The 18,990-nt window shown below is 37.8% G+C and overlaps 1 protein-coding gene and 1 long non-coding RNA gene across 9 annotated transcripts in view; one reads left to right on the top strand and one right to left on the bottom strand.

The window, feature by feature from the left end:
* LOC134157295 (uncharacterized) overlaps positions 1 to 18,990 on the bottom strand; it is a 107,078-nt gene that overhangs the window by 16,414 nt on the left and 71,674 nt on the right. The window lies entirely within an intron of this gene.
* Positions 1 to 18,990, top strand: part of COL11A1 (collagen type XI alpha 1 chain) — a 156,263-nt gene that overhangs the window by 120,858 nt on the left and 16,415 nt on the right. For all 7 annotated transcript variants that reach the window (XM_062606099.1, XM_062606098.1, XM_062606101.1 and 4 more), the window contains 8 exons: positions 3,250 to 3,303; positions 4,167 to 4,220; positions 4,320 to 4,373; positions 11,550 to 11,603; positions 12,106 to 12,213; positions 12,390 to 12,443; positions 12,739 to 12,792; positions 13,577 to 13,630. In XM_062606099.1, the coding sequence (XP_062462083.1) occupies positions 3,250 to 3,303; positions 4,167 to 4,220; positions 4,320 to 4,373; positions 11,550 to 11,603; positions 12,106 to 12,213; positions 12,390 to 12,443; positions 12,739 to 12,792; positions 13,577 to 13,630 (486 nt within the window). The remainder of the gene's footprint in view (positions 1 to 3,249; positions 3,304 to 4,166; positions 4,221 to 4,319; positions 4,374 to 11,549; positions 11,604 to 12,105; positions 12,214 to 12,389; positions 12,444 to 12,738; positions 12,793 to 13,576; positions 13,631 to 18,990) is intronic.

The raw sequence follows: 18,990 nt of genomic DNA, 5'->3' as shown, positions 1-18,990 counted from the left end.
ATTGTTATATTGAGTCAAAAACCACAAAGCAAGCGTACAGTAAAATGTAGGCTTCTCAGTGGTGCATCCAGAGAATTACAGTTGAAAAATTTTGCTTTTTCAAAAAAATTGTACTTGCTTAATTATAACAAAACAAAGAACAAGACATTTAGAGCCTTCGATTAACTTCCATGTAATTAACATTAGAGCACAGAACACTTTGAAGCTATTTCTAATCCATGCATTAAGCTGTAATATGAATCATAAAAAATGGAAACCTAAACCTATCATTTTTTAAATTCTATTATGTAATGCAGCTCACAAAACTTACAATGAAGTACATAAAATGTTGCAAACCTTCATATCTTCATGGAAAAATCACAGACTAATTATTAGTGTTGGAAGGGACCTCTGTAGATCACTCAGTCCAATCCCCTGCCAAGGCAGAGCCACCCAGAGCAGGGCGTACAGGAACATTCCCAGGCTGGTTCGAATGTCTCCAGAGAGGGAGAGCACACAACACCCCTGGGCAGCCTGGGCCGGTGCTGTGACACCCTCAGCACAAAGAAGTTCTTCCTCGTGTCGAGGTGAAACTTGTTGTGTGTTAGTTTATGGCCATTGCTGCTTGTCCTGTCACTAGGCACCACTCGAGAGAGTCTGGCACCATCTTCCTGGCACCTGCCTTTGAGCTATTGATCTGCATGATGAGGTCCCCTCTCAGGCTGCTCTAAATAGTTCATTACTGCACCAACATGTCTTACACAGACTCATATTGCTTTTGAAAAGGAGAATGTCTTTATTTTCAGAAATCTTATCTCCAAAAAGTTATTCCTAAATTTTATTATGAACTGTGAAGTTTTTTACTATTTTAAAGAGAGTGAAATAAAATTATTCTTGTTGTTTTTCTCAGCTCTACAATACTATTTCAATTAATGTTTTTCAGTAAAGTCCACCTTCATATTTTAAGTTTAATGAGCACTAAGCTACATAAATGTAATAAACAATTGGTTTGAGACTTCCACAAATTGAATATGTTAAATGAGGAATTTTATTTCTCTGGTTAAGGTTTTAATTTGACTATGTTGGTTCCTGGACTGAGAGCCCTTATTTGCTAATGGTATTGAAGTACCTTTGAGAAATCAAAGAGTTTCTTTGAGAAATCAGGAGTTTCTTCTATTCAGTAATCCAGTTCTCATGGTAATTATGAACTGTTGGGGAGTAACAACTTTCTCTGTCTTATAGATAATATTGTACAGTAACTGTATCACAGCTCAGTTAAATTCGATTGATATTACCTACATTGGATATTAAGTAAAAAGTATTTTTGTTCATAAAATTGAACATCGGTAATTTTGAATATTGATTACCTTAATTTTGAATTTCCTTGCTATTTAGTTTTGTTAGTATTTCTAAAAATAGGGAAATTCCTAACAAAAGGAGTTGAAAGTAAAGAATAGCTGAAAAACCCTATGGGCCTAGGTTATTTTATAGTCAATTTATGTCAATTTTTACTTCAATTTTGAGTATAAAACACCTCAATTGCTTCTTGCCAAAAGGAATTGAAAATACTATGTCCAATAATGCATGAAATATGTATTCAGTGAAATTAGTGGGATTTTTTCAAGGTTGAAATAGGAGTTCACCAAATAGTTTTGGAAAGTCTTTTTGACAGAAATTTCAAGTAAATATTTAATTGCCTTCAAAGGTTTATAAATACCTCCTCTGCAAACAGTTGAACGAGCTGTTTAGGATTAGCATGAGCATGAATCATAATGGACAAAGCATTCAACTTTTTAAGAAAGACATTTATCTTTCTATGTGCATGGGGTAGAATTGAGTGGACTGTTCGCAGCTGGAAGATCTAGTTTGTTTGAGGTGGGATTTTTTTCTCTGAATATCAGCTCTCTGAAGACTAGTCATGTTGTCCAGGTCTAGGCTTCTCCTCTAATCACACTTTAGAACAATTAGCTACAAATTTGTTATTTAAAACGCCTCACAGTGAAGGAAAAGGTTTAAGTCAATTCAAATTTCACTTGCTGAATTATTACAATATTACCAAAAGTAAACATGAAATAAGTTAGAAAGTAGTAAAACTTAGAACCAGATCTTAATGTAGTGTAAGTCAGTGTAATGCTGTTGACTCAGATTCAAGGGATCTGCTTTTTATAGAAGCCAAGCTTTCATCCTACTTTTAGGAATTCCCAGCTTAGTGGTGATAGTGCTTCTGGCTGTGGTAATATTGTACTAGATTTCAGATCAGGGAGACCTTATTGCAGCATTTCAGTTCTTAAAACGGGCCTATCAGAAAGATAGGGAGAGACTTTTCAGCAGGGCCTGTGGCGACAGGATGAGGGGTGATGGGTTTAAACTAAAAGAGGGCGATTCAGGCTGGACATGAGATAAAAACGCTTTACAATGAGGGTGATAAAACACTGGCACAGGTTGTCCAGAGAGGTGGTTGATACACCATGCCTGGAGACATTCAAGGTCATGCTGCATGTGGTTCTGGGCAGCCTGCTCTAGGTGAAGATGTCCCTGCTCATTGCAGGGGGGTTGGACTAGATGAGCTTTGAAGGTCCCTTCCAACCCCAAACTATTCTGTAATTCTATGATAAGCATCAGCTACAGTTCCTTTTCTTGGTGTTTGTTAGTAGTCAAACTTGGACAGTTTGCTTCTAAGAATATGTTTGTATAACCCAATGCAATGCCTCTCAGCAGGATTTATTACCTCCACTGGACAACTTATTAAAGCAGTTGCAGACACCTTACTAAAGCAGTATTCAGGTAGCTTAGACATCCTTGCATACCACTTCATTGTGCTGCACTGATCATGTTTATATATATATGCATCATATCATAAATCAAATCAAATTATCCAGATGCCCATCTGGGGTCTGGATAATGATGGCAGTGTTTTTAAAGTCAGTCACCCACCCCAGCATTTCTGTGTCAGTTTTTTATTTGGTTTTGTTGTTGATTTGCCTTTTTTTTCCCCAAAAAAAACCCTTTCTTTTTCCCTTTCCTTTCCTTTCCTTTCCTTTCCCCTTCCCTTCCCCTTCCTTTCCCCTTCCCTTCCCCTTCCCCTTCCCCTTCCCCTTCCCCTTCCCCTTCCCCTTCCTTTTCCTTTTCCTTTTCCTGTTCCTCTCCCCTCCCCTCGCCTCCTCTTCTCTCCAAGTTTCACTTGTAGATCTGATTTATATTGTTTCATATTGATTTATAACTCATCATTCCAGGTACCCTTCTAATAGTTTTCTCTTCCTCATGTTTTAGGGTCTGCCTGGCCCACCAGGTGAAAAGGGTGAAAATGGAGATGTGGGCCCAATGGTAAGACTTATTCCCTGTTGCTCACTCTGGAGGACATAAATACCATCCATGTATTCCTGTCTTCTCTCTGTAGCTCACAATTTGAAAAGCTGCTCCTGAATTTGGTGCATGTGTATGAAAAATTTTGTGTAACAGAAACTCACTCTGTCATTTACTTTGTTTTCCCACATCTATCTCCTCATCTTTTGTATCAAGATTTAAGTAACTTAAGAAAATAAAAGACTAGGTAGCAAAGCAGATGCTGTGTGTGTCTGAGACAGAACAATGGCAAGCAGGTTCAGGAAAGAACAACTAAAAGGAGAGACCACTGCACCAGAGTGTTTGGAGATGCTTTTCAGGACAGGGTACCCTAGCTGCAGGGGATTGCAGGCCAGAAGATGGTAAAGAGTCTTTGGCCATGTTCACTCTGTTTCTCTGGATTATCTTGAGTTTATACTGTTGACAGAATTCCTGACTGAAATGCAAGCTACCTATTATACATTTTCCTCCAAAACCCTATGCCGAGCCTGGATGCTTTATTATTGCCCGTCTGTAGGCACCATAGCTGTTACCAGCAATATAAAATGCTCCAGAGTCACTGCACAGTGCAATGGGTATGCAGGTAACCTGCAGAGAAAATACAGTGCAGAGCACCAATCCTCAGGTGTCCTAAGCACCTGATCTTTTCCAGCTCAGGTACTATATACACATAGCCTGGATCCCCTGTCACATTGTGAGCTTATGTAATGGGCAGCAGTCTAGCTTTGCCATTTCTGTAGCAGTACAAAGATTAAAATCCCTATAGGGATCAAGCATATTATTTTTCATTGGTCAAATAAGCCCCATTATGAATGTAACTGTATAAAATTTTCTCATTGATACAGGGTCCACCTGGCCCTCCAGGTCCAAGAGGTCCCCAGGGTCCTAATGGAGCTGATGTAAGAATTAACATATTTTTTGTTCTCTCAGTAATTCAGTTATAAGCACTATGCTGTGGATAACTATATTTGGGATAACTAATATCTTTTATTATTTAGGGTCCTCAAGGACCACCTGGCTCAATTGGTTCTGTTGGAGGTGTTGGTGAAAAGGTGAGTATCAATAATAACCTCCCAGAAAGAGAAATCATTGGAATAGAATATGAATATACATTTGGATTCTTCTTTAGAGCTATATAGTTATATTACAGTTCCTAAATATCCTTCATTGACCTATTGACTGTTAAGCATTGTTAATAGTTATCTAGCTATATTCCTAATGGCTGACTTGCCATTGCTGGTCTTTTTATTTCACATTCTACATCACAAAAATATTTTATAATCAGAGGAAAGAGCTTTGGAGCAGAAAAGGTAGCTTTCGGGGGAAGGATTAAAGTAAGGTTATGGTGATTTCCATAACTACATAATTTGATGTCTATGGTAACATTATTGACTTCAAGTATTTTTCATGTTATACTTGTGTATCTTAGAATATCATATACTCCTTTATCTGGAACTTTATAAACTGTTACAGAACATATCAGTGGTAAACTTACCTATGAAGTGAAGCAGACCTGAAGCCTCAGTATGTATCTGTTCCTCATATGGATAGATACAGTTCCAGTAAGGTCAAATGCTTGAGGATGATTTGTGCTATTTGAAAACTTGCCTTAAGACTGACGCTATATGACATGCATTTCTGAAACTATTTTAATTGCTGTTTTCAGTTCTTTATTCAGAAAATGTCCTACCAATATATGTAGTGATTTTTATTTTTTTTAACTTCATATCTTACCCAATGCATGTAATGCATTACATCACATTAAAGAGCATGTAATATGCTTTCCTTTTCTTAAATGGCTTTTTTCTGTGTGATTTATTTGAATTGCCGTTGTTAACTATTATAAAATGCTGAGCAAACAGAAAATTCAAAAGTCTCTTGAAATTCCTATTTATTTTACCAAGTTAGATGACCTGAGCCATATCATGCATGTAAGCCTAAAAGCATTTTACTATAATGTTATAGATTTAATACAATTTATTTTCTCTAAATTTGGATTTTGAATGGAGTATAAGATGAAGGGAACAGAACATAAATGTATTCAAGGCCACTGTATAAATAACTGATTGAGAAACTATGTAGATTTCTCATATTTAAATATTTACCACATATCATATGTCTTCAAAGAAGCAGTGTTGTTAATGAATCCTAGAAAAGACATCCCTTGGAATGCCAGTATTGGTAAAGCTGACTCTATTGATAACCTTTCAGAATATGAAGCAAGTTTTCCCCTTTTCTTCCTTGTCCTATCAAATACCTTTTCCTTCATCTTCCTCATATACCACTACTGAATTTCAGCACCTCAGAAGTCTTAACTTCTGCTTCTTTTAATTTATCCACATACATACTCTCTCTTTGACACTGTATACCTGTATTGTACCTCTAGGTACAAATCCATCAGATCTATGAAGTTACAAGTAATGACTCAGGTATCAAGTCAATCAAAATCACTTATATTCATCATTATCATCTTCTTGATCACTGTCCAAAACCATGTCACTCTGCTTCACAGAGCCTTTAGGTATTCCTTCTTTTCAGAAGATAAGGACGTTGCCATTATTTTCACAGGATCATTTGTATGACAAATAATATATCTAATGAAAATCTGCAGTTCATCCTACAAGCTTGTTCCCTTGTGATGACAAAAGATCTTTCTTAATGATGCTCTTCAATATTGTTGACATCTACCATGCAGTTTTGGTTGTATGTTTTTTTTTCACTAAAATGTGAAATGTGTTACGTGTTATCTTTAAATAGCCCTTCACTTATATTAGGGTCATGTTAAAAGGAATCAACAACTTATTATCAGTATGACCAAACTATTTTTTTTAATAAAATCTTCGGATGTTTTACGATTTTTTTCTACTTACCAGTGCTCTGGGATGTGGTGAAGAGAGTACTAGAATGATGTAATATGATACACGGTTTGACGGAAAAGCATACTACTTTGTCTCCCTTCTTTATCTTTTGAGATCAAAGGATACTGAGCCTAAGCAGTTGAAACTATTTACACTGTAGTTTATTCATGGTAGCTCTGTCATTTCTTAAGCTGACAGTACTTCGTTTCATTCCCTGTTTCTCAGGTTGTGGCTCTGAGCATCAGCTCACTTGTTATGTAGCAGTGGCATTCTTAGGTCTTCAATACTTTTTACCCCATATTTCATAAATTGCACAAAATATATCCTTCTGCTTGAGTGCAGTATTAACAAGGATATTCTTTCTCATCTCCCAGTGTTGTGACATTGTTCCTCCAGACTATTTTAAAGAGAGCTTTGCCTTGTGAAGGATGTAGGATTTGGTTTTCTCTCTGGGAAGAGTACAAAAAATGTGTCTGAATATTAGAGTTCGTAGAGATGGCAAAAAAGTGATTAGAAAAAGAGTGTGAATGTCAGTGAAACAGAAACAAATGGCACTGTGGAAAGAAAAATTCTTCCTGTGACCACTGGGGTACTGAGAAAATGTATATTATGAGAACACCATGTCCAGGGGAGCAGCTATTCTGTTCACTGCTGTAAAAAAACACACTTTCTATAATATGTGGCCCATTGAAGTCAATAGGAATTTTGCAATTGGTCTCAAGCATCACTCTAATTCTTACTGTTTCATGATCAAATTATATTCCAGTCATTTTGTTAAAACATTGACTTATTTAAGCTCCTTATGCCTTTGTTTCTGTGACTCTTCTGTGTGATTTAGGATCCCTGTTTGTGATAATCAGCTCACCAGATTTAATTCAAGAACATGAAATTCAGACTGTTTATCACTGGTTGTCATTTTTATTTCCTGTTGCTTATTTCCCATGTTCTCTGCATTCACACAGAGAAGCTTCCAATTATATTACTTTGGAAGTTTTTATTTATTCTAATGACTTTCCTCCTGATCAAGTTTTAGTACATGCCATTTTTTTTTCTGAGTTAGGATACCTTCCTTCTTAATTTCAGTTCCTTTTAGTAAGCTCTGCAAGTGTAGAAGTTATGAAGAGTTGTTTTGTCAGTAGGAGTTCCTGCAGTGGGAGGATAGTTCACGCTTTTCAACAAAACATGCATTTTCTCTTATTTATTCCCACACATTTGTTCCCCAATGTTCTTCTTATTATGTCATCATGCTTTGGCCCCTGCCTCCCTTTCAGGAAAGACAGAGCGCACTATAGATAATGCAATGCAGTGCTGATTGTAGAGAGTGTAGAAAAGTGTCAAATGTTCTAACCTGTCACTGTGGAGGAGAGAAATAGGTTTTCTTACTTGCATATTTGAATGGTTAGACTGGCAGAGATTTTGTCATGGATGGTGGGGTTTCAAAGCCTCCTTACCTTCTGGCAAATTACAAACATTTTTTGTAACCCATAGCGCCTTTTACTGTTAAGTAAATTTTTGTTTCCTCTGCTGTACGTACAAAGGCCTCAATGTTCAAAGACATCTTCAGTATAGATATGCATGTAGCCTTGCATTATTAATGTCAGTAGCTTCCATGGACTGGTCTAGAAGTCTTGAGAATTGCACTCAACTAGAACTACTTGAATTAACTTCCCCACAGAAATTATTCTCTTTGTTGTGCTTATGATTAAGAAAAAGCAGAAAAACAAAATGGACCAACACATGCTTATCTCTAATCTGGTATCAGAGGCCACAGCATGTGTTAAACTGGCAGAGTCAATGAGTAATGCAAAATGAATGTCTGCAGAACCTAAGCATTCTTTCTGCAGCCTCTCAGAGTTTAGATCTGGTTTACTGTATGAAAAAGTCTGGTTAGAAAACCACTGCATTCATCTGGGTTTATCCTCCTTCCTATTATATTATTCTGAAATTATTTTTAAAATAGTACAGTAATAAGGAGTCCAACACAGTAAACAAGTGAAATCAATACTTTACATGCTCAATCAGCCATTGATTTCTACTGCAGATGGAAGTGAGAGGACAAAATCAATTAAATATTCTCGCCCTTAAGGTTAAACCTTAAAGTTTTAAGGTTTTTAAACACATCTGATTTAAACCACATCTGGTAAGTTTGCATAGGCATCTTTATGTGTGGGTATCATTTTTCCACACACCTCTGTGCAGACAGTTGCTAAGGTACTTAATCAAGATGTGTCTGTCACAGTTTATGCTACCTGAGTATCTATCCTAACAAATTACTTTTAATAACTTTTCATGAACTCACTGACTGTGATCTCTTTTCATCCTTCTCCATCACTCCAACATGCTTGTAAACATAATCCCTCCCAGAGAATACAGCACAGCTTTAGAATTTCTCTCTTGATTAAATTTAACTCTCCACAGAGCCATTTTATATATAAAAAACACAGTCACATATGTATACCAGTGTGAAAAGGGATTGTCTTCTAGACTCACAATTTCTCTGTCTGCGCTTTGTATGGACAGTTCTCCAGAACTGGTCATAATAAAGACAACAAAGGACTTTTACACTACTGTCCTTAGCCTGATAGCAAACATTCTGCTTAGTTAATCCAAGGAGGTTTTCAGAATTAAACATGTCCATGAAATTACATGACTCTTTGTAGTTTAAAATGTCCGTCTGCTTGTTGAAATTCTGTCAGAGGAAGGCTTTGCCTATCTATTAAAAGATCTGATCCAATAGCAAAAGATAAAAAAGTTCCAGAGGTGGAATAAATTTATTATTAGATCATAAAATCTATTTCCCAAAAGAATATGAGTTATTTGCCAGGAATAAGGTGCATCAGATTGTGAATTAATACCGTCTTTACTGAAAATGGGAAGAATGACAAGGGTGAACAATAACCTACAGATCGCACAGGGTTTTGAAGCTATAAATATGCACTCTGTAAATATATATCAGCTACAGTCTTCTCTGTCAAAACATTGCTTAGCTCCTATAACAGCTGTCTAAAACTAGTACAACTTTTTATGGAACCTAATATTTGGAATATAAAAACCAGTGTCAGAAAAAACAAGGACTCCATACAGGGAAGAGTCATATTTTTTAATAGAGCAATGGTTTAGAAGTGTTAATCTGAGATGAAACTTTAACTGGTCTCATCTTTTACAGATGCCCTGTAAGGGGAACATCTTCGACATTCTCCAATTTTACTGTTTTCCACACTGCTGCTTATTGGGGAGTTACTATGCACAGAGCTTATATAGGCTGCCTCGATCTTCCAGTTTCGGCATGCGTGCTATAGTAGGGACCCTGAGATCCCAGGGGCACAGTTTTCCTCTGTTGTCCCTAGTTATAGATCATTATGTTGTAGAAAGCCCATCTTTTCTCTTGTTGCATGATGTCATAAAATGAAAATGTGCTTGTCAATGGGAAGGGTAAAAAGTGCATTAGAAATCAAATGCATATCATCATAATCAGAAAGGCAAAGAAAGAACTTACTTGATGAGAAACTTAGAAGGGTATTGTGTTGGTACAAGTGCTTGTCAGGAAAGACTTGGCACAATTAGCGCTCTTATGTCACTCAGTTAGTCCTGCAATGGGGACACCTGTTGAAAGGGTCAAAATACATCTACTAACTTGAATATCTGCTAATTCCAGGCCTTATTCTCTGTTGCTATATAAATGGAATTTGATTAATAATAGGAATGAACAAAAATACTGATAATGCTGCAGATTCAGTAAAGCCCATGCAGAGGGTAAGGAAGATCATGAATTTTTCTAGAAAACATACTTAATGCTTATTGACGTGAAATATTCACTGGGCTTTTTTTGTAATGAATGCTGTATCACAGAAGCAAATGAGTATTAAACCACAACAAGTACTAAAAGGCATCATTAATCGTTGAATTACTGCAAGTGGAAATATGTCTAATAAAACACACCACAGTTTCTAAAGGCAAATTCACCCTTTCAAAGTGCCCTTTCTAAAGGCATTTTAATATTGCTCCTAAAATTGTGGCTATCTGTTATTTATCCTACTCTTGAATTCAGTTGGGTACTCAGATCTTCTTCCATTCATCTAACATAATGCTTACATTGGGCCAGATTCTGGTCCCAGAAAAGTCATCATGCTGCCATTAGCTTCTATGAAAAAAAGTTCAGTATCTATACCATGAGACTCTTGTAAAATTCATAGTTTATACTTTTTTACTGTCCAGGTGGAAATGCCAGATGTGCATGTTGTATTAATTGATTTGCCATAGAATGAAGAGGGGTGTGCAGGTCATACAGGATATGAGGGAGGCACAGATTTATTCCGAATGTGTCTTTGAGTTCAGTAGATAGGATTGGGTGAAATGCATTTTCAACACCTCTACTCTTGTTTATAGGCATAATTATTGTCAGGGATCATTTGGTTTGGAAAAAGAATATTTATGGGGGAAAAATATCCCTCCATTACATTGAGAAATCCTTTGGAATAAAAACATACTAGTTCTCATCTCAGCACTCCATGGCAATTACAAAGCAGATTCTGTTATCCGTTCACAGCTTTGTGTGTCTGTGATGCTAATAGCTAAATATTCTATTAACACAGTAGTTTTCTAAAAGGTTTATCAGACCACTGAGCTAGAAAATAATCAGTTATAGCTAAACATTAAAATGAGCAATTGCAAAGACAGACTTTGGGTTAATACTGTGTATTATCTCAAAAAGAGACTGAATTAACTAAAATGTTCACTTAATAGTGTGTAACTTTGACTTGCACAGATTTTCTTCATACAGTTTCATCCTCAAAGCCATCTCCTTTACTAAACAATTTCCATCACCAGTAAATCATAGTGTACAGCTTTATAGCTTGTGGTGAAAGTTTTACTAGCTAACAGCTACTATTTTGTCCTTATATTTTCCTTTATATAATAGCAGCAATAGTATCTTCACTCCACTGATGTTCATTTCCAATTAGCCTCCTCTTATTTGTAGAAACTTGCTTCCATGCAAAATGTATCTTCTAAAGAAAAAAAAAAAACGCAGTCAATATACTTCTTTGGCTTTTCTGTGACAAGAAAGAGAGAGAGATGGCAAAGAGGAAATCTGCAATATATGGGATAATAAAGGGGAAGATCTTCCAAAGCCCAAAGGGAAGGTTAGTCTTCCAAGCTCACTAAAATCTTAGTTTGCTGTATTCTCTCTAAAATTTCAGATTCCCTTTCTGCAAACCCACGTGTAACTCAACACCCTTTAGGTAGACCAAATATAAGACAGTTCTTGTAAACTGTTAACATGAACAAGCACAAGAAGCATATGTAATAACAAGTAAATTCATAGAAATATCCTCCCTAATGACTCATCAATATATCCTCACAAATTTACAGGGTGAACCTGGAGAAGCTGGTAACCCTGGACCTCCTGGAGAATCTGGAACATCTGTGAGTATTTTGGGTTAGTTTTATTCTTAACACTTAATATGGTGAGCTAAGGTATTTGGTAGTGCTTACTTTAGAAAGCATTTCATCAGATTACTTGTGTACATTTTCTTTACATTTTCAGTGAAGGATTTGCACCTTTAAAATGCAGTTTGCTTCTGCATAATTATAGCCACACCTTGTACTAACAACTGGAGGACAAAGCTGAAGACTTCTTAAAAGAGTACCTATTTTTCTCACAAAGGTATTAACTTTGACATGCAGTTGAACACATTTTTCTCTCTGAAGACAGTTCATTGACGCAAATTGAGTGCAGATGTTGGCACTTCACCTGAGATTCACAGGTTTTCCAACCTGAGGCTGAGGCCCTATTTTCCCATTTACTTGCCTGCATTTATTGAGAAGTAACATTGCCTAGGTCTGACAAACAGTTTTGCCACTGTGATCTTTTTTTTTAGCCATTCAATTTTCAGATTACTTTTTTGAGTTTATATGTTTTCCACAGGGTCCAAAAGGTGAAAGGGGAGAAAAAGGTGAGGCTGGTCCACCTGGAGCAGCTGGACCACCAGGTGCTAAAGGACCTCCAGGTGATGATGGACCTAAGGGTAACCCAGTAAGTTAGCTTAATAGTTTTCATATAAAGCACTATGAAGCACTGCCAGAGTTATGCTACGTATAGAACTGTATATAATTTTCCACATTTGAACTAAATTCATTATATGCTTCATAAAATACTTGTGTTGATTGCTGCCTGCTTGCCAATGGATGACATATTCCTTGTTTATCTAGGGCCCAGTTGGTTTTCCTGGGGATCCTGGTCCCCCTGGTGAACCTGGTCCAGCTGTAAGTATACTTAAAAAAAAAACAGGTATAGGTCCTAGTCCTAGTTTGCATTAAATTCTAGTTAATCCTGCCTCTTCCTTTTCTGGGGATGCGGTCTTGTCTTTAAGATCTGTTGCTTTTCTGTTCATATATTTCTTAAGACTTAAAAAAGGTTTAGAAATCTTTAAAAAGTTTTGAAGACTAGTATCTTTAAGAAAATGCTCTGTAGAAAAATAGTTTTTATATTCATCTATGAAACTAAGTACTTAATTTAGCTGATTTTTTTATTTGGTCTATTTTTCTGTGATTTCTGTAGGGTCAAGATGGTGTTGGTGGAGAGAAGGGTGAAGACGGTGATCCTGGTCAACCTGTGAGTTGTCTCTTGTCATTTTATTTCAGCTGCGTGTTCTCTCCTATGCTAAGAGAGTATCTCATGCTGAATCAGTGGTTTCTATACGTTCATGCACTTAAAAATACTTTCTAAATGGGTACTTATCAGGGAATTATCCTATACAGGTCCACTTGAAAATAAAAAAATCGTAGTGCATTGAGGTTGGAAATAAGTTATAAACTGGGTTTTAGCTGCAAGCTTCGGGAAATTAGTATCTGTATGTCTTACTTTAACAGTAAGTGCTTTTAGAGTTCCTGAAGGAAAGCTTATCAAATTGTTCAGCAGCCCTGAAATGTTTAAGAGTATCATAGATTACCAAGATGGAATAGCCAAATGGCTATCAGTGCACAAAAGATTTTTCAGGGGAAGGGGGCCCACGGGGCAGGTAATTCATGAATGTTAGTGAAACTATTTAGCAAAAGTAGTGACTTCAGCACCTGAGAAAGGGAAACTTCTTAATAGAGCTAGCTAGTAGGCTAAGACATAAGTTATTTTTATGCAGCCACTTCCTGGTCTGAAATGTCTTCTTGCAGGTAAAAAGAGAAGAATTACATTTTGTACAGAAACAAAAGCTGTTAAAAGTTTCAAAAGACTACCCTAAGATAGGATTTATTGAATACGCTTGTATACTTCTCTGTGTGTATTTATGGTGCTTTCTGTCCTTTGAAAGGGGCCAACATATTGCTGATGTTTGTTGTGTTTAGTAAAGATTTATCCAAACTTTATCCTTTGTTTCCACTGAGCAGATCATTTTCCATTGCAGGGTCCACCAGGTCCTTCAGGTGAAGCTGGCCCACCTGGTCCACCTGGAAAAAGAGTAAGTAATTTTCTTGCACATGTCTCTTTCTGAGACACTGCCTTGTTGACAATGTCAGCTACTTGTTTTCTATGTTGTGACACTCATAGATGATGTCTGAAGTTTCTTCTAAGTAATGTGAGAAGTGAAAAAATAGAAACAGCAGAGAAAACCCTTGAACATGGGGAAAAAAACAGGAAAGAATTTATTCCTTATCTATAAACGTGCTTTTTCTGTCCACCCAAGTGAATTCTGTGTCTGCTAGGGTAAGAATTAAGTGTCTGCTGGATTAGTCTCCTAAGGAGACTAATTCTTAAGTCTCCACTCATTAGGAGTGAGTGATTATGAGCATAATACAAGACATCATCCACAGGCACATGATTGTTAGCAAGGTACAGGAAGAATGTGTGTGCTTTGGTGTCTCTGAAACAGAATCATTTCAGTGCAGTTTTTGCACAATTCTGTATCATTTTCTCTGCATACAGAATTAACAAGCAGACATTTCTGTAACTTATGAAGCTGTTCTGTTATTTCTAAGGTCTTTGAAGCTTCACGGGCTTTACAGATATAGCTAATCAAAACCAGTAAATAATGTTACACTTACAGAACTGTAGTAGATGCATTAACCTTTAGAGAGCATTTACATGCAGCTTTTACACTTTAGAAGGCAAGGAAGGGGGCATCATTAAATGTAAGATGATAGCTATTTAACAAAATGCCTTAAACTGCTCTATTTAATAGGCTTGATTGAACTGACATGCCTTATTAGTTTTCTCTAAGTTATCCAATAATCTGTTTGCTACACCAACTTGCAAAACATTGATAATACTGTAAATTATTATAGTAGCATTAGCAACCTTATCACTAGAACTGAAATATGGCTCGATGGAATTTTAACAATTCATATGTTTGTTCGACATCAAATTAGAACTTCCTACTTCATTATGCAGAAAGGCACTAGCTCATTCCTAAACAGATGGGATGTATTGCATCTGATTGTACCTAGACAAAAAACACTTTACAAACACATCCTGTAGTCTGACACAGTTCCAATTTAGGGAGAATGTATAGCTAAATATTGCCAGGTAATCCCATTCCTGAATTCTGAAAAAAACATTTTACAGAATCAAATTCTACATTACTTAAGCACCTGAATGTTTCAAGCATGTAAAGAGTCTGTATTGTATTGATACTGTACCAGAGAGAAACAACTAAAGATTGAAAGCTTCATACTTCAGTGGCAGAATGAACACAAACAGGTTTTCATCAGTTGTATGGTAGAATCAATTCCAACAAAAAGCCCTAACAAGTGACCTTCATTTGTATTTAGAAGGTCATACCATTTAGTAGCAGTACTGCTGTCTGTGGAGGTGCAGCTGTGGCTGTATTACTAGAAAACAAGATTCCACCCCAGCTTTTTGTTTTTCTTTCTCTGAAATGACAAGTTGACAGAGCTCAGCATTCATACTTTTAAATGTAGTCCCTTGACCTCCTCCTCTGTTATTCCCCTCTTCCCTTCTATTTCAGCATCTTACCAGATCAAGACCTCAGAGGCTTGACATAATGGCTGTTGCTTCATTGGCTGTTACATTCACTTTATATGTCTAAAAATATCCAGTACAGTAAGCTGTTTGGTAGAGGTAGTCCACAGCAGATGGCTAACTAGACTTCTCAGCTGTCCAGGACCCAGCGCTAGCCTTACAAGTTCTGTCTGAGTTAGGAATGGCTGCTCTTCATCAGCATGTCTTCCTCTCTTCAGATCCCTTGACAAGTTTTCAACTGATGGAAATCAGCCCAGATTCTCTAGAAAACATGAGGCGTTACATGCGTTTATATTACATTCCAAGCTGAACAAATAGTCTAGTATAGCTTTGGAAATAGAAACCCCTCTTCTAATCCTTTGTCATTATATGGCTGTTAAACATTTGTAATATTGGTGCCTGAATTTCTCTATCTGCTAAAAAGAAAAAAAGGTTAAATTTGCCAACCTCACAAAAGGATCATAGAATGGTTTGTGTTGGATGGGACCCTAAAGCTCATCTAATTCCGACCCCCTGCCATGGTCAAGGACACCTTCCACTAGAGCAGGTTGCTCCAAGCCCTGTCCAACCTGGCCTTGAACACTGCCAAGATGGGGCAGCCACAGCTTTTCTGGGCACCCTGTGCCAGTGTCTCACCCCCCTCACAGTAAATAGGGAGCAAATTACCTCCCTTGACCTGCCAGGCATGCTGCTGGGGATGCAGCCCAGGATACAGTTCCCAGGTCATGTTGAGCTTCTCAACAACTAATACCCTCAAGTCCTTCTCCTCAGTGCTGCTCTCAATCTAGTCTCTGCCCAGCCTGTATTTGTGCTTGGAATTGTCCCAGCCCACATGCAGGACCTTGCAGTTGGCATTACTGAACTTCATGAGGTCACATGGGCCCTCCTCTTAAGCCTATCAAGGTCCTTATCTAGATCACATCCCTTCCCTCCAGCATGTCAGCCAAACCATACAGCTTGGTATCATCAGCAAACTTGCTGAGGGTACACTAAGGGTGCATCCAATCTCACTGTCCCATGTCACTGACAAAAGTGTTAAACAGTGCCAGTCCTAATACCGACCCCTGAGGAATGCCGCTTATTACTAGTCTCCACCTTGGCATTGAGCTGTTGACCATAGCTTTTGAATGTGATCATCCAGCCAATTCCCTATCCACAGAGTAATCCATCTGTCAAATCCCATGTCTCTCCAGGCAAGAATGTCATGCGGGATAGTGTCACATGTTTTGCACAAATCGATGTCTACTTGGACTTGCTAGGTCCAAGTAGACTCTGTCAGTTGCTTTTCCCTTATCCACCAACACTTTAACCCTGCTGTAAAAGAACATATGTGTGAAGCTATGTTGGCTGTCAACAATCAGCCCTTTACTGTCCATGTGCCTTAACATAGTTTCCAGGCACCAAGGTGAGACCGACTGGTCTGTGGTTCCCCAAGTGTTCATTTCTTTCCTTTTTAACAATGGGGGTTGCATTTTTCCATTTCCAGTCAGTGAGAACTTCCCTGGCCTGCCACAACTTCTCAAATATGATGGATAGCAGTTTAGCCACTTCATCTGCCAGTTCCCTCAGGACCCATGGGTGCATCTAATCAGGTCCCATGGGCTTGTGCACCATCAGGTTCACTAAATGGTCTTGAACCTGAGCTCCTACACTTCATTCTCCCAGTCCCAGCTTTGCCTCCTGTGACTTAGTCAGTGTGACTGGAGCACATGCCAGTGAAGACCAAGGCAGAAGAGTTGTCAAGGACCTCAGCTTTTTCCATATCCTAGGTAGCCAGGTCTCCTGTTTCCTTCCAGAGAGGGCCCACATTTTCCCTAGTCTTCCTTTTATCACCGATGTACCTATAGAAGCTTATCTTGTTGCCCTTGACGTCCGTGGCCAGATTTAATTCTGTCAGAGCTTCAGCTTTCCTAACCTGATCCCTGGCTGCTCAGATAATTTTCTGTATTCCTTCCAGGCCACCTACCTGTCCTTGCTTCCACCCTCTGCAGGTTTCCTTGTGTGTTTGACTTTGTCCTGGAGCTTCTTGTTCATCTATGCAGGCCCCCTGGAGTTTTTTCCTGACTTCCTTTTCATGTCTTAGATGACAGACAGCTATAAACAACAAATCATTTTAATTAAATGATGAAATATAGTATAGCAAACAAAAAATGCCCAGTAGGTTCATGTAACAAAAACTGAGGACAAATTTGTTTCTATATGAGTTCCTTTGTCTTCTCAGTTCTGCATAAAATATATCAGGTCCAGATTTAAAGTGTAATGATCATAAAAATCACCGTGATAGCTGGGGTGGTGAGGGTGGAGAGCCTTGCATCAGTTTAAAATTATTGTTATTGGTATCTTTTTTGTCAGTTAAAATTTACCAGACACTCCCAACAGCTCAAGTGTAGGAAGGTAAGATAAATAATAATTAGCAGTCTTTCTGTGTAGAAGCACCATCTGTGCCATGCCAGCAATCACAGCCTGTTAGAAAGAGCAGTTTATTGAGATGCTTTTCACTGGCACTGTTTGATAATGACTGCACCCCCTTTGTTTAGCAATCATGATTCACTGTATTTGTAATTTAGCAATCACAGTGTTTTTAGCCCTGTTAATTCACGTTGCAGCTGCATTTCCAGATTAGGCAGAGACCATGTTTCTCAAATACAAATTACAGCACTCAACCCTTTTTGGTTTCTTAGGTAGATTATAATCCATATGGAAACTTGAGTACAAGGAGTTTTCATGCAGTGCATACAGTGGGCATGTAAACTAATTCATGCAACAACAACAAAAAAGTCCTGTTTCTAAAATGCTCCTGAGTTTGTTTATATACCTGCTAATCAGTTTTCTTGTTACCACTGCAAACTACAATCCACCCAACTAATCGCAATCTATGCAAAGGGGTATATGCATCAGAGGTTATTACTGGAACGGGAGTAATTTGAATTATTCTTCCTGTTTTAAAGAGTGAGCAACTTGCCCACACTGCCCACGGCTTTTTAGTTTCTCTGTATGTTGAAGAGGTGAAATTAAGTCCTTTACCACTTAACAGCTCTGAAAAACACCAAAGAAAACAGCCTGTTGAGACCCAAACAAATGGCCAAGGTCCGCTATGGGTAATTCAAATCATTTTGCGTTACCTTTGATGGAAAGCCTGAATTTCTCTTCATCAGGGACTGCAGAGATAGGACAGGGGGTGATGGGTTAAAACTTAAACAGGGGAAGTTCAGGTTAGATATAAGGAAGTTCTTTACTGTGAGGGTGGTGAGGTGCTGGCACAGGTTGCCCAAAGAAGAGGTGAATGCTCCATCCCTTGGCAGTGTTCAAGGCCATGCTGGATGGAGTCTTGGGTGACGTAGTCTAGTGTGAGGCATCCTACCCATGGCAGGGGCATTGGAACTGGATGATTTTAAGGTCTTTTCCAACCCAAACTATTCTGTGATTCTATGAACTGTCTCTGTTGGCCAGAAGGTTCATGCAATGCTGCTGGTGTTCCGTTCCACCCTGGAGAAAGCTTTATTTCAGAAGCAAATGAATGATTTTAGTATACTTCTATGGAAATACTTATAAAAAGAATATATATTTCCAGGAAGTACATTAAAACCGGTTGAGTTGCTCAAGATACGTGCCAATATTAGTGGATGATGGAATATATTAAGCTATAAAAAGTTTAGGCTAAATTCAGCTCTAGTATAAAAAATTGCTTTTAGGTCAAACTGTAGTCTAAAACCCAGAACTCGCAAAGCGTACAGGTTCATGCTTGATTGTAAAAACAGGTTTCATCTGTAAAATTAAGAATGCGGTTTAGGGTCCTGCATTTTTTTTTATTGCCTCTTGTTTTGAAGTAAAAAGCAGTAA

Source organism: Pezoporus occidentalis, unplaced genomic scaffold, assembly GCF_034315485.1.
Source record: "Pezoporus occidentalis ecotype Australia unplaced genomic scaffold, CSIRO_AGI_Poc_V1 ctg94, whole genome shotgun sequence".
Lineage (NCBI taxonomy): Eukaryota > Metazoa > Chordata > Aves > Psittaciformes > Psittacidae > Pezoporus > Pezoporus occidentalis.
Note: the sequence above shows the minus strand (reverse complement) of the source record. Positions and strands in the feature narration are given on the sequence as shown.